The sequence below is a fragment of the Microtus ochrogaster genome, unplaced genomic scaffold, assembly GCF_000317375.1.
Source record: "Microtus ochrogaster isolate Prairie Vole_2 unplaced genomic scaffold, MicOch1.0 UNK103, whole genome shotgun sequence".
Taxonomy (NCBI): Eukaryota; Metazoa; Chordata; class Mammalia; order Rodentia; family Cricetidae; genus Microtus; species Microtus ochrogaster.
The window spans coordinates 373,008-384,783 of NW_004949201.1; the positions used below are offsets into that span (position 1 = coordinate 373,008).

Genomic DNA, 11,776 nt, shown 5'->3' on the forward strand with positions numbered 1-11,776 from the left:
GTGTGTGTGTGTGTCCCAGGGAATGGAAGCAGGGACTTCTGCATGACAGGAGAGTGCTCCACCAGTTAACATAACTACATTCCTAGCCCCCTTGAACATCCTTAATCCCTCTAAGCTTGGTACCAATGGCACCCTGTCCAGGCAGTCCTCAGGTAGGCCATACCCTGCTGATAAGCTTGCTGAGGGTAAAGTTGACCAGGCCATGCTGTAAGAGGGCCCCAGCTCCGCGCAGGTAATAGGACCGGTGGCCAGACACGTGAGACAGGCGCCTAGAGACAGACAGGCAGACAAACCAGCAGTGCCTATGGGCCAGGTGGGAGGGGAAAGGACTCGCATGCCCAGGGGGCAGAGGCCCAGATGCTAGGCGGGCCTGGCATCAAATATTCATCTTAGGCAGGCCCAGCCCTGGTATTCCACCTTGTGCCCTAAGGCTGCAGGACAGAGCTGGCTGCCAGCTGTTAGTGTGGGGGGATGCAGTAAGAGGGGGTGAGACTAGGGGTGGGGTGGGGGCTCACTTCTGCCGGATAATGTCGAGTTTCTCGCCAATTTCCAGGTGGCCTCGGGGTCGGAAGGAGAAAACTGGTTGTATGTAAAAGACAATGGGGTAAGAAAAGAAGAAAGATTAACTGAAGAGAGGGGGATCAGAGAGCAAGGAGGAGAGAGGGACACAGGGAAGGGGTAAGAAAATGGAGGAGAGAAGAGGGAGGTGAGGGGAAGGAAGGAAGGAAACGGGTGAGTGAGGTGAGAGAGAGGGGCAAGATGAGAGCAGACAGAAACAGACACACACAGGAGGTAGAAGAAAAGCCCCATAGAGTGGAGAAGAGACAGCCATCCAGCCAGGCAGACACGCTGTACCATGCCAGGGAGGGCTACCCACAAGTAAGGGTAAGGAGACTCAGCTTCAGCCCAAGTCAGGTGGGCTGCTCCAGCTGCAGCCCCCAGCCCTACCCTCACACAAGATTACCCATGCCCCACTCCCAGCCTGAGACCCGAGGGAAGCTGGATTCGGGCCCTGGGGTGTGACTCACCTGGCTTGTCTCCCACCACGCGGAGCACTCTAGCCTGGCTCTCATCCCCAACAGGCTGCAGGAAGAGGAGCGTGTCAGAGGGAAGGCAGCAGCTCGGATGCCCTACTTCCCTTGCAGCTCGAATGGCCTTTACCGTGTCTGGGTGGGTCTGGTTGGGCAGCCTCAGTGCCTGCAGATAGAACTGCTCCTCCAGCTGGGTCTCTCTGGGGTACAGCGGTGTGAGCTGCTTCCGGATCTCCCGGCCATGGGCCCGGAGGCCCTGATATTGAGGGTCCTGGACATGGTAGACAGGGTTAGCTTTGGGGAAGGTCAGGGATCCCTTCACCAGCCTGGCTTGTCCTTGCTGGCAGGACACCACATAGACACCTGCCACCTCTTTCCATCCAGCAACCTGGATTTCTGCTCAATCAGCAAGTTCATGCAAACAGGCTTCAGGCCTGGACAATGGGAACTTTCTCTTGTTTTGACTGTGAGGAGATAGGAGCCAAGTTGAGCTACCTATAATCAGCCTGAGGACTCCAGAGGGAACTATGAGGAAGGTGTGCATGGCTCTGACTTACTTCCTCTGCCAGAAAGGAAGAAAGCTGGGCTTAGAATAAACCTGGATATGGAGCCAACAGCTGGTGCCAGCTGTGCCTGAAGTCAGCTTTATCTTCACAAAGCGACAGGCAGCTTTTGTTTTTAATGACTATTATTTTTTTAATTGTGTGTATATGCCAGAGAACAAACGTGGGTCCTCTGTAAGAGCAGTACACACTCATGACCATGAGCCATCTCTCCAGATCCAGAACAAATGTGGGTCCTCTGGAAGAGCAATACACACTCATGACCATGAGCCATCTCTCCAGATCCAGAACAAATGTGGGTCCTCTGGAAGAGCAATACACACCCATGACCACGAGCCAGCTCTCCAGATCCAGTGGAAGCTGTTCTTTTTTTTAAAAAAAATTTACTTATGCCGGGCAGTGGTAGCACACATCTTTAATCCCAGCACTCAGGAGGGAGAGACAGGTGGATCTCTGTGAGTTCAAGGCCAGCCTGGTTTACAAGAGCTAGTTCCAGGAGAGGCTCCAAAGCTACAGAGAAAGCCTGTCTTGAAAAACAAAAATTAAAAAAAAATTATTTATGTTTTATGTATGTGAGTTCTGCATGCCAAAGAGGGCATCAGATCCTATTATAAATGGTTGCAGCCACTATGTGGGTATGGGAATTAAACTCAATACCTCTGGAAGAGCAGCCAGTGCTCTTAACCACTGAGCCACCTTTCCAGCCCCAAAGGAAGCTGCTCTTTTTATCTTACCTCCTAACCCTGTCTGAACTGTGCTGTCACGACAGTGGAAGAACTGTGACCACATGGAGCCCTCCCCGCCCTCCCCGCCCTCCCCGGTCGGGGCGCGGACATTAAGGCGTACCTTCTGCACTTGCTCATTGTCTTGGTTTGCCTGGTGGAGAAGAGGGAAGGGGATGGTGATTAGGTAATGAACTTGGGAATCTGGAGCACAGACAGAAGAGGTCAAAGTTCAAACAGGACCGGCATCTGGATCTCTCACTGTCAGTGCCTGGCTGGGTCCCTCCACCACTCTGCCTCAGTTTCTCTATCAGTACAGCCATGAGGTGGCAACATAATACAGCAGTAATAACACCCACCACTGAGGTAACTGCCCCCTCCTCCTGGGTTCTGTGGGGGAAGACGAGGCTCGTACATGAGCTTCCATGTTTATTTCCTATCTCTTTGTGTGTCTGGATTTAAACCCAGGGCTTTGCCACTGCAGACAATACTCTTGCACTCGGCTACATTCCTGGCCCTATTGTTTCTACTTTAATTTTTATTTAGGAGTCTCTGTGCGTCTGTGGAGATGCTGCATGTATGGATGGATGCCCAGAAGAGGGTCTCAGAATGTCTGGTGCTGCAGTTACAGGTGACTGTGAGCCTCTTGATGTGGGTACAGAGAACCAAACCCAGATCCTCTGCAAGACCCGCTGGGCCATCTCTAGGCTCAGGCTTTTGTTCTTGTTTAAATGACCTTTTAAGCAATTGTGCAGGGCAGTCTGGCCTGGAACTTGGTATGTAGCTGTTGTGGTTTTAAGGAGAATGGTCCCATAGGCTCATTTATTTGCTTAGTTCCCAGCTGCTGAACTGTCTGGAAAGATTGGGAGTAGGTACGTCACTGTGGTTGGACTGTGAGCTATCAAAATTGTCCACCAGGCCTAGTTTCTTGCTCTCTGCCTGTTTCCTACATAACAATGTAAAGCTCTCAGCTACCGCCCCAGCACCATGGCTATCTGCTTCCCACCATGCTGATAATGGACCAATGCTCCGAAAACTGTAAGAAGTCCCAATGAAATACTTTCTTTAAGCATTGCCTTGGTCATGGTGTCTCTCTACAGCAACAGTACAGTGACAGGCAGTAGCTAAGGATGATACTGAACTCTTGGGTCTCCACCTGCCAGGAGCTGGGATTACAGCTGTGTGCCAGCACAGCCTTTGTGACTTCTATGAGGCCACCTGTGCTAGTGCTACTGGTTGTCAAGCTTTCTAAGTGTCGGAGTGTCATGCTAGATGGGGCACTGTAATTGAATGTTGGGGTTACAAAAAACTTTGGCAGCGGCCATCTATGTGGGGTGCTGTAATGGAATGCAGGGCTACAAAAACTTGGGGTTTCTGAATGCACAATGATGGAAATTAATTACAAATCAAATGTAACAAATGTGAGTGCTTCTGGGAAAGGGGCTGGTAAGTGGGGAAGGTGAGGAAGCTCAGGTCTAACCAGGCTCTCTCCTCCCCACAGCCATGACTCAGTTTGTCCTTCTCTAGGAAGCCTTCAGTTCAGAACAGGTGGGCCCCCTGCGGGCTGGCCTTAACCTAGCAACAGTCAGGACTGTTGTGAGGGTGGGTGTCTGAGCCCTGGCAACAAGAAGGGAGTCTATGTAGGGAGCAGCCTCTTTGCTCCTGGAAAGGACCTTGAGGCAGAAAAGCTCACTTTTTGTCTCTGACACAGTGGTAGACATCTTGGAATGGGGATGGGGTCCAATCTATGTATTGAAGTTGGACATGTGGAGGAAAAGAATCTAGCTGGGGATGCTGAGGACAGCTAATTCATCAGCCTTAGGAGCATCAGGCCTAGGTGGCTTGTTTTATTAGGTAACAATTCTCTACACGATTCAAGCCCCTTTAACTATATTTCCTGTCACTTCCAGCCATAGGCACCCTTGCCGCCTCCAGGCTGCCCTGGCCCATGCAGTCCCCATGCTCACCAGCAGGGCTCGCACTGCCTTCGCCACAGCCTCCTTCTCTGCCTCCAGGCTCTGGATCTGCTCCCGCAGCTGCCTTAACTCCTGCCACGTGGAGATCTGTGGGAGGACACCGCGAGAGGGAAGGGGGATGGCCACTGCTGGAGCCTCAGCTACTGGCCCCTGGAGGAGCAGGTGAGCCTCAGTGCCTTTTCCCAGAAGCCCAGGCGGGCACACGGCTGCCCTGAACCAACACATTTCCCAGCTCACTTTGCAGTCACTTCTGCTGGTGTGATCCAGACCAACCAAGCAACGAGCGTGGACATGTGACTCTTTTTTTCTTTTTGGTTTTGTGAGAGACAGTGTACTGAAATACAGTCTAGGGTGGCCTTGAACTTGTAACCATCCTGTCCCTTCTCTGAGTGCTGGGACTATAGAGGCACCAGCAGGCCTGGCTAAGTCAACTCTTTAAAGGTGATTAACCTTTCTTTTTTATTTTGGCTATTTCGTGTGTGACTATGGCATGGAAGTCAGAAGACAATTCATAGGAGTTGGTTCTCTTCTTCCACTATGTGGATCCCAGGGACTGAACTCAGGTTGGCAGTCTTGGTAGTAAGTGTCCCTCTGGGCTGGGCTACCTGGCCCACAGAAATTTAAACAAGGTCAAAGTGTACACAACTGACAATGTCCGATGGTTTGAAGGAGAGATGTCCCCACAGGCTCTGGCTCCTTGGCTCACAGGTCAGTGGCTGGTGATGTGTGGGGGTTTAGGAGATGCGGTCTTGCTGGAGGAACTATGTCCCTGGAGGTGGGGTTTGAGAGCTTAAAGCCTCGCCCTACATCTAGTTTGCTCTCTGCCTTATGCTGGTGGTTAAAGACGTGAGCTCTCGGTTTACAGCTCTGCCACTCGCTGCCATTCTGTCCCCGCCAGCCCCAGAGACTGCTTCCCTCAGCTGGTTTGGTCATGGTGTTTCCTCATGGCAACAGAAAAGTGACTAAGTCGGAAGGGTTCAAGATGGAGCTGGGATGTCCTGACTGATCCATTACACTCAGAACTTACCACCGACATGGCAACCCCCAATTCCAGTTCCCTATAAGGTACCATTATGCAAGCACTGATGATTTTATCATTTGCATCTGGTCTCAACATCTGGATACATAAGTGTTGCTTAAGTATCTGTTCAGCAGGTATTTTTTTATTCATTCACCCCTATTTATCCGTTTTCTATTAGAGCATGATGCAGAGGTGTCTCCAAGAGTCCCTCCTCAAACCTCCCCAATCTGATCCCCAAACCTCACTCCTCATTTTTCTTTGTGGCCTTAGGGCGAGCCTGGCATGAAGTTTGAGCACCGAAGACAATGGTATTTAAATTCCAGGAATAACACGTAAAAGGGCGTGCAGGCCACAGAAGGCATGCATGACGTTCAGTGGGGCCTTAGTTCTCAGTGGACCATAAGTGGGCGTCACGTACAAGACATTGCCTGACTCGGGAAGGAACCCAAATTCCTGTAAGTAGCTCCGCCCACTCCTGGAAAGCCTTGGGCAAACCCAGTTCGGTAAAGCCAGCAGCCGGCTCCCGCAGCCGGCGCAGGCGCACTCACAATCGCAGGCAGGTCGGCCGGCCGCAGCTCCCCCTTGCGGAGTTCCAGGGCACGCGCGGTTGCTTCTGGGCATGCGCACAGTGACTCCATGTCCAAGTGAGGAAGCTGGCTGTAGCCCTCACGTGCGTGTTCGTACAGGAGGTTCCGAACTCGTTTCTGTGTAGCGAAGCTTCTCCTTGGGTTCTGGTTACACACGTAGCGTCCTCGGGACCGGAGGCCCTGGCGAGCCAGTAAAGGCCGCAAGAACCGTGCCATGGATGCCGCCATCTTGGATTGGGAACCAGGAGTCACTCACCGGGACGAGCCAATCAGACGTGGAAAGAGATTTCCCGCCCAAGCTTCGGAAACCCTTCCAATGAGGAAAAATCGAACTGAGATAGACTGTGTCCTTGTCCAATGGTCACCTTTGTTCCGCCCCTTTGGGGGCCGCAGGAAAGAAATAGCCAATCACGAAAGAGAGTCCCCGGAAGGCTGGTTTAGCGTGTGTGCGACCCTACTAGGTTGGTGAGGTGAGTGTGATTATCTCTTCTCTGCACGCCTCTCTCTTCTCTCTTCACTTTCCGCTTCCAGTATCGGGGAGAGGGCGACTGGGTTCCTGGGGGTACTCAGAGTGGGGCTGGATCTGCGGGGCGACTTCTGTTAACAGCATAGAAGGTCGTGGTTCGCCTTGGAGAGGCGACCCCTGCGGCGCTGAGAGGGCGACTTCGTCCCCACCTCCGTCCTGAGATCTTCTGCCCTTATAGGGACGCAGCAGGCGGCGAGATGTCCTGGGCCGGCCTTCTCCGCGGCCTCACCACGTCCCTCAGTCGTGGTAAGTGAGCCTGGGCCGCAGGGACGAGGACGGGTGACTTGTGTGACTTTTGCCAGAGTGAGGACGGTAACACCTTTAAACACGGTGCCTGTTTTGTTTTGGAGACAGCGTTTCACTGTAGCCCAGGCTAGTCTCTAATTCCCTTTGTAGCAAGACGGCGTTGAACTTCTGATCACCCACTTCAACCTCCCGAGTATTACAGGGGTTCTCTGCCACGCCCCCGGCTCAAAGGGCAGGAGGTGGGAAGCTCCTGTGTCCAGCAGTTTAAGTCAGTCATAGTTATGGCTCCCACACATAGATAGTGGCGAATCCCTGGGATTGTGTTGCCTAGTGATCTTCCGTCTTAGAGTGTGTGAGTATAGTCTGATGTTCATGCAGCCATCATACCAACAAATGTTCGGCCCTGGTTAGGTGTCTGGCCATTGTGTTTATTCCGTCAGCAAGTATTTATTGGTGAGCTCCTATGGGTGAGAGATCCAAGCCAGGTATTTCAGTCATTCATTCGAGTGTGATCTAAGTCTGAGATGTGCCTCCCACGGGAGGGGAACTTTGTGTTTGTAGACATTCCCCAGACATCAGGTATCAAGATGCCTCAGTGGTTAAGAGCACTGATTGCTCTTACAGAAGACCCAGGTTCGATTCCCAGCACCTGCATAACAGCTCACAATCATCTGTAACTCCAGTCCCAGGGGACCAGATGTCCTGTACAAATGCCAAGCAGAGATGAACAGATATACACAGGCAAAGCTAGTGACCTGGGGAGATATTGGGGATTTCATTCACTCAGATGTTCACTATCCAACCTGGTCTACCTAGGGAGTTCCAGGGCAGACAGCTATATAGTGAGACCCTGGGGTTTGTGTTTGTTTTGTTGTTTAGATTTTTCGAGACAGGGTTTCTCTGTAGGCTTGGCTGTCGTGGAACTCGCTCTGTAGACCAAGTTGGTCTCAAACTCACAGAGATCCCCCTGCCTCTGCCTCCCAACCAAGTGCTGGGATTAAAGGCGTGCGCTACCACCACCTGTTTTGTTTTTAATGTTCAATTTTGTGTGTATAAGCGTTGCCTGTGTATATCTGTTCATCTCTGCTTGGCATTTGTACAGGACATCAGGTCCCCTGGGACTGGAGTTACAGATGACTGCGAGCTGTTATGCAGGTGCTGGGAATCGAACCTGGGTCTTCTGTAAGAGCAATCAGTGCTCTTAACCACTGAGGCATCTTTCTAGCCCCTGTATGAGTGTTTTGCCTGCATGTATGTAAGTGCATTACATGCACATGTTAGACCCCTGGAACTAGAGTTACAGAGGATTGTGAGCCACCACCATGGGTGCTGGGAGTCAGACCCCATCTTCTGCAAGAGGTTCCAACCTTTGAGCCATCTGTTGATCCTCACTAAAACCTCTAGACATCTGCAGTTATGACCTTGTAAAGGGTTTGGATCCCTCCCCAGAACATGGTAACCAAGTAGTCTCCATTGTGTCTCTCCAGGCATGGCCCTAGGTCCCCAGCTCTGGGCCACACGTTCCATGGCTACCCTGAACCAGATGCACCGCTCAGGCCGCCCGAAGGAACCCCCTAAGCGTCTGGGTCCCACAGAGGGCCGGCCCCAGCTGAAGGGTGTGGTGTTACGCACATTCATCAGAAAGCCGAAGAAGCCTAACTCAGCCAACCGCAAGTGCTGCCGAGTGCGCCTCAGCACAGGGAAAGAGGCTGTCTGCTTCATCCCCGGGGAGGGCCACACCCTGCAGGAGCACCATGTGGTCCTCGTGGAGGGTGGTCGGACTCAAGACCTGCCCGGGGTTAAACTCAAAGTTGTGAGGGGCAAGTATGACTGTGGCCACGTGCAAAAGAAGTGACCGTGATTGACAGTGGTCAGGCACTGGGTCCCCAGAAACCACTTCTTGCTCTAGGGACCACTGCTCTTGGACTCAAATCTTGCTCCAACTCATCAAGACTGCTATAAATCTGCCAGTGTTCTGGAGGTGAACTGGAAGGAAGTGCCCTTCTGCCCACTCTCTTGGCTCGTGTGTGTTCAGTATCCACAGGTGGGAGCTCATTGCTGGGTGGGAGTTGAATAAACACCTGCAGCTTGTGGTGTCGACCTTCGTGCACTGTCTCCCTGGCTGTGGTGACAAATACGCATCCCTGTACCCCAGTTCCCTCTTCCGGAAGAAAGTTCCCTTACAGAGGGACTGTTCTGGGTGCTGATGATTATTAGCCAAATGTTCCACATGCTCAGTGCATGTGTGTGGTGGTGATGGTGTGCAGGCCCTGTGGAAGCCTGGCCTACATGTGGCCATGTGCCAGATAACAGTAAGGCTGATACTGGAAGGGTGTTGAAATGGTTAAATTCTTAGTGATGGCGCATGCCAGAGACCCTCCTGGGCGGGGGAAGAATTGTGCCTCCGCTTGCTGATTCTTGCCTATGCACTGTTATTTATTCTGGAGGGTGGAAGAGCAGCAAGTGCTCTTAGCCACTGAGCCCTTTCTAGCCCCTGGGAACCCCTTACCTCTGGCCTTCAGTTTCCTGCCTTAGATAGTGGCATCAGTTGGAATTTGGCCTTTTGTAATCACAGGCGTGGCCATGACAGTTTTAAACTGTGGGAGATGTGCTCACATTATTAGGCTCTGCAGTTCAACTGGACACACACACACACGTTCCTACCTAGCATTCAAATGTACATTACATTTATTGATAAAGAACTTTGACAGCTGGACTCTATGGCTCACAACTGTAATTCCAGTACTCTAGATACTGAGGCAGGAGATTGCTTTGAGTTTGAAGCCAGTCTAGGCTATGGAGTGAGTCTTTGAAGAAGAAAAAACAAAGCAAAACCTCAACTGATCCGGATCTTCGAAGTTTGCAGCTAATACTTAGCGCGAACACAGCCTCTTGATGGCCTCCGATTGTGCACACGTGGCCACACATACATGGATCAGGGCTGGAGCCAGTCAGGAGCACAGCTTGCAGACAGACTTCCTGAGTCTCATATGTCCTTGATGGAAGCAGAATCCCTCATACCCCAGGCCAGCTCAGAACTTCGGGTGTAGCTGAGAATGCCCTTGAGCTCCTGGCCCTCCTTCCACCTCCCCAGTGCTGGCATTACAGGCATGAATCATCATGCCCACTCTTAAGTGATGCTGGGATGGGCACATGGGGCCTCTCACATGCCGGCCAAGTGTTCCACCACTGAGCTGTGACCTCTGCCTCGGCACCAGTTTTTGTTTTGTTTTTCTGGATTAAAATTGTGTGTGTGTGTGTGTGTGTGTATGTGCACACGTGTGAGTGCAGCTGCGCTCGGAGGCCAGAGGTTTGGATCCCCCAGGAGCTGGAGGTATGTGTTGTGAGCTGCCTGATGTTGGTGTTCGCAGCCCAACCTGGGTCTTCTGTGGAGCAGTTTGTGCTCCCGACTGCTGCACCATCTGCCAGCTCCTTAACACCAGCTGTTTTTGTTTTTTTATAATTATTTCTATTTTCTGTGCATTGATGTTTTGCCTGTATGTATGACTGTGTGAAGGTGAAGGATCTCCTGGAATGGAGTTACAGACAGTTGTGAGCTGCCACATGGGTGCTGGAAACTGAACCCAGGTCCTATGGAAAAGCAGCAGTGCACTTACCCGCTGAGCCATCTCTCCAGCCCCTTAACACCAGTTTTATTGGGCAGTTGGGAGGATTTAGAGCAGGCGTTAGGGAAGCTGCCCCTATAGCTTGTCAGCTGCCAAGCGATTCTGTAGGAGGGAGACTGCCAGGTGGAAGTGTGTCTTAGGTCCCTGCCACCCAGCCAACTCTCTGGGTTGGGAGGAAGGAGGCTGAGGGCTAAGCTTTCCTGCACCTGAACCAAGGTCCTATCCACTTGCACAGCATCTAGTGTGCATCTGGTGCGACTAGGCACTACAAGAAGATGGGCCTAGGTGCTGGGGTGGGGCTAAATCATGGGGACAGAGCCAGGCCTGGAAGACTGTTGCTATTTTGGGGGGTGGATGGGGTTGAAACGACAGTGCTCCAGGGAGGAGCCACACCCAGGCTGAAATCGTTGACCTGAAAAAGGAACCAGAACCCAAGGGAAGAGGCCAAATGCATTTCGAAAGGCTCTTGTGCCTCCAGCTAGGGTTCTTAGGTCAGTGTTGCAACTTGTCAGAAGCCTTGACTATCCACAGGATTTTAGGGCTGGAGCTGAGTGGTGCCAGTCAGTGGGCTCGTATGCACACCCCGTGCCTGCTTGCTTGGGAAGGGGCTTGGGATGCAACAGGGTTCTCCCTTCCCTAGCTCTGCCGCTCTATCTCCCAAGAAAGGGAGCCCAACCCAGTGGGCTGATGGGGGTGAGACAGAGCTATCCCTGCAGCCCGCTCCAGCTACATCGCTGTGGCTCTGGGCGGCCGGCCAGTCTTCGCTCCCTAGTCAGCTATGCCCATCTCAATCTGGGCACTGTCCAGCAGCTCCTGACACACCCCTTCCATCACCAGGTCTGCAAGTTGCCTCTTGAAGCACTGTCTGGAAGGGAGATGCTGGGGCTGAGACACAGTCTTAAAACCACTTCCTCCACAAAGCCTCTCCTGATCACCCTGCTTAAAGTAGCTGCTCAGGTTTGTCTTTTGGGACAAGAATGCATCTCCTGTCACACTATCCCCTTCTCCATTTCCATCTTGCTATGCCTCCAGGAGGCTGATCTTCATGCCAGACCCCTTACTCCTGATGCTGGTGAAGACCAGGTTATCTGTATAAATAAGGCAACTCACTAGACAGCTGAACTGGAAGTTCTGGGGCCCAAAAGATAACGCAGAAGCTCGTTAGTGGAATGAGCTGTGTCAGGACAAACCTCGGTATGCATGGGAACTTCGTAAATGACAGAGGAAGTGTAGGTATGGTGGTGTGGCTCTGTATTGCCAGTACTTGGGAAGTGGCAGCGGGAAGATCAGGAGTTCAAGGCCAGCCTCACTTATGCATGAGTTCAAAGTCAGCCTGGTCTATATGAGACCCTGCCTCAGGAGAAAAAAAATCAAATATCTTGGAGCCAAGTTATCTGGGTTCAAATTCTAACTCTACTGCGGCGAACTCCTCGACCAGCGAGAAAGAACGACCACGACACGAGGATTCTTCTCAGATC

At 52.1% G+C, this 11,776-nt stretch overlaps 2 protein-coding genes across 2 annotated transcripts; one reads left to right on the forward strand and one right to left on the reverse strand.

The window, feature by feature from the left end:
• Nucleotides 1-80: 80 nt before the first annotated feature.
• Sars2 (seryl-tRNA synthetase 2, mitochondrial) lies at nt 81-6,203 on the reverse strand. Its single transcript, XM_026778075.1, has 7 exons — nt 5,862-6,203; nt 4,284-4,379; nt 2,441-2,470; nt 1,162-1,302; nt 1,029-1,083; nt 516-579; nt 81-269 (listed from the first exon to the last, which is right to left on the reverse strand). The coding sequence occupies exons 1-7, from the start codon at nt 6,126-6,128 to the stop codon at nt 149-151; spliced, it is 774 nt and encodes a 257-aa protein (XP_026633876.1). The 5' UTR covers nt 6,129-6,203; the 3' UTR covers nt 81-148.
• Nucleotides 6,204-6,317: 114 nt separating this feature from the next.
• On the forward strand, nt 6,318-8,780 carry Mrps12 (mitochondrial ribosomal protein S12). Its single transcript, XM_005371270.2, has 3 exons — nt 6,318-6,370; nt 6,605-6,672; nt 8,160-8,780. Exons 2-3 carry the CDS (start codon nt 6,624-6,626, stop codon nt 8,525-8,527), a joined length of 417 nt encoding a protein of 138 aa, XP_005371327.1. The 5' UTR covers nt 6,318-6,370; nt 6,605-6,623; the 3' UTR covers nt 8,528-8,780.
• The last annotated feature ends 2,996 nt before the right edge of the window (nt 8,781-11,776 follow it).

Bases quoted from the DNA above. Each gene is read 5' to 3' on its own strand.
- Sars2 (XM_026778075.1), bottom strand. From the start codon at position 6,128: ATGGCGGCATCCATGGCACGGTTCTTGCGGCCTTTACTGGCTCGCCAG. The intron at 2,471-4,283 runs GTGAGCATGGGG...CTTCTCCACCAG, and splicing joins AGGCAGTGCGAGCCCTGCTG to GCAAACCAAGACAATGAGCA. The intron at 1,084-1,161 runs GTAAAGGCCATT...CTCTTCCTGCAG, and splicing joins ACCAGACCCACCCAGACACG to CCTGTTGGGGATGAGAGCCA.
- Mrps12 (XM_005371270.2), top strand. From the start codon at position 6,624: ATGTCCTGGGCCGGCCTTCTCCGCGGCCTCACCACGTCCCTCAGTCGT. The intron at 6,673-8,159 runs GTAAGTGAGCCT...GTGTCTCTCCAG, and splicing joins CACCACGTCCCTCAGTCGTG to GCATGGCCCTAGGTCCCCAG.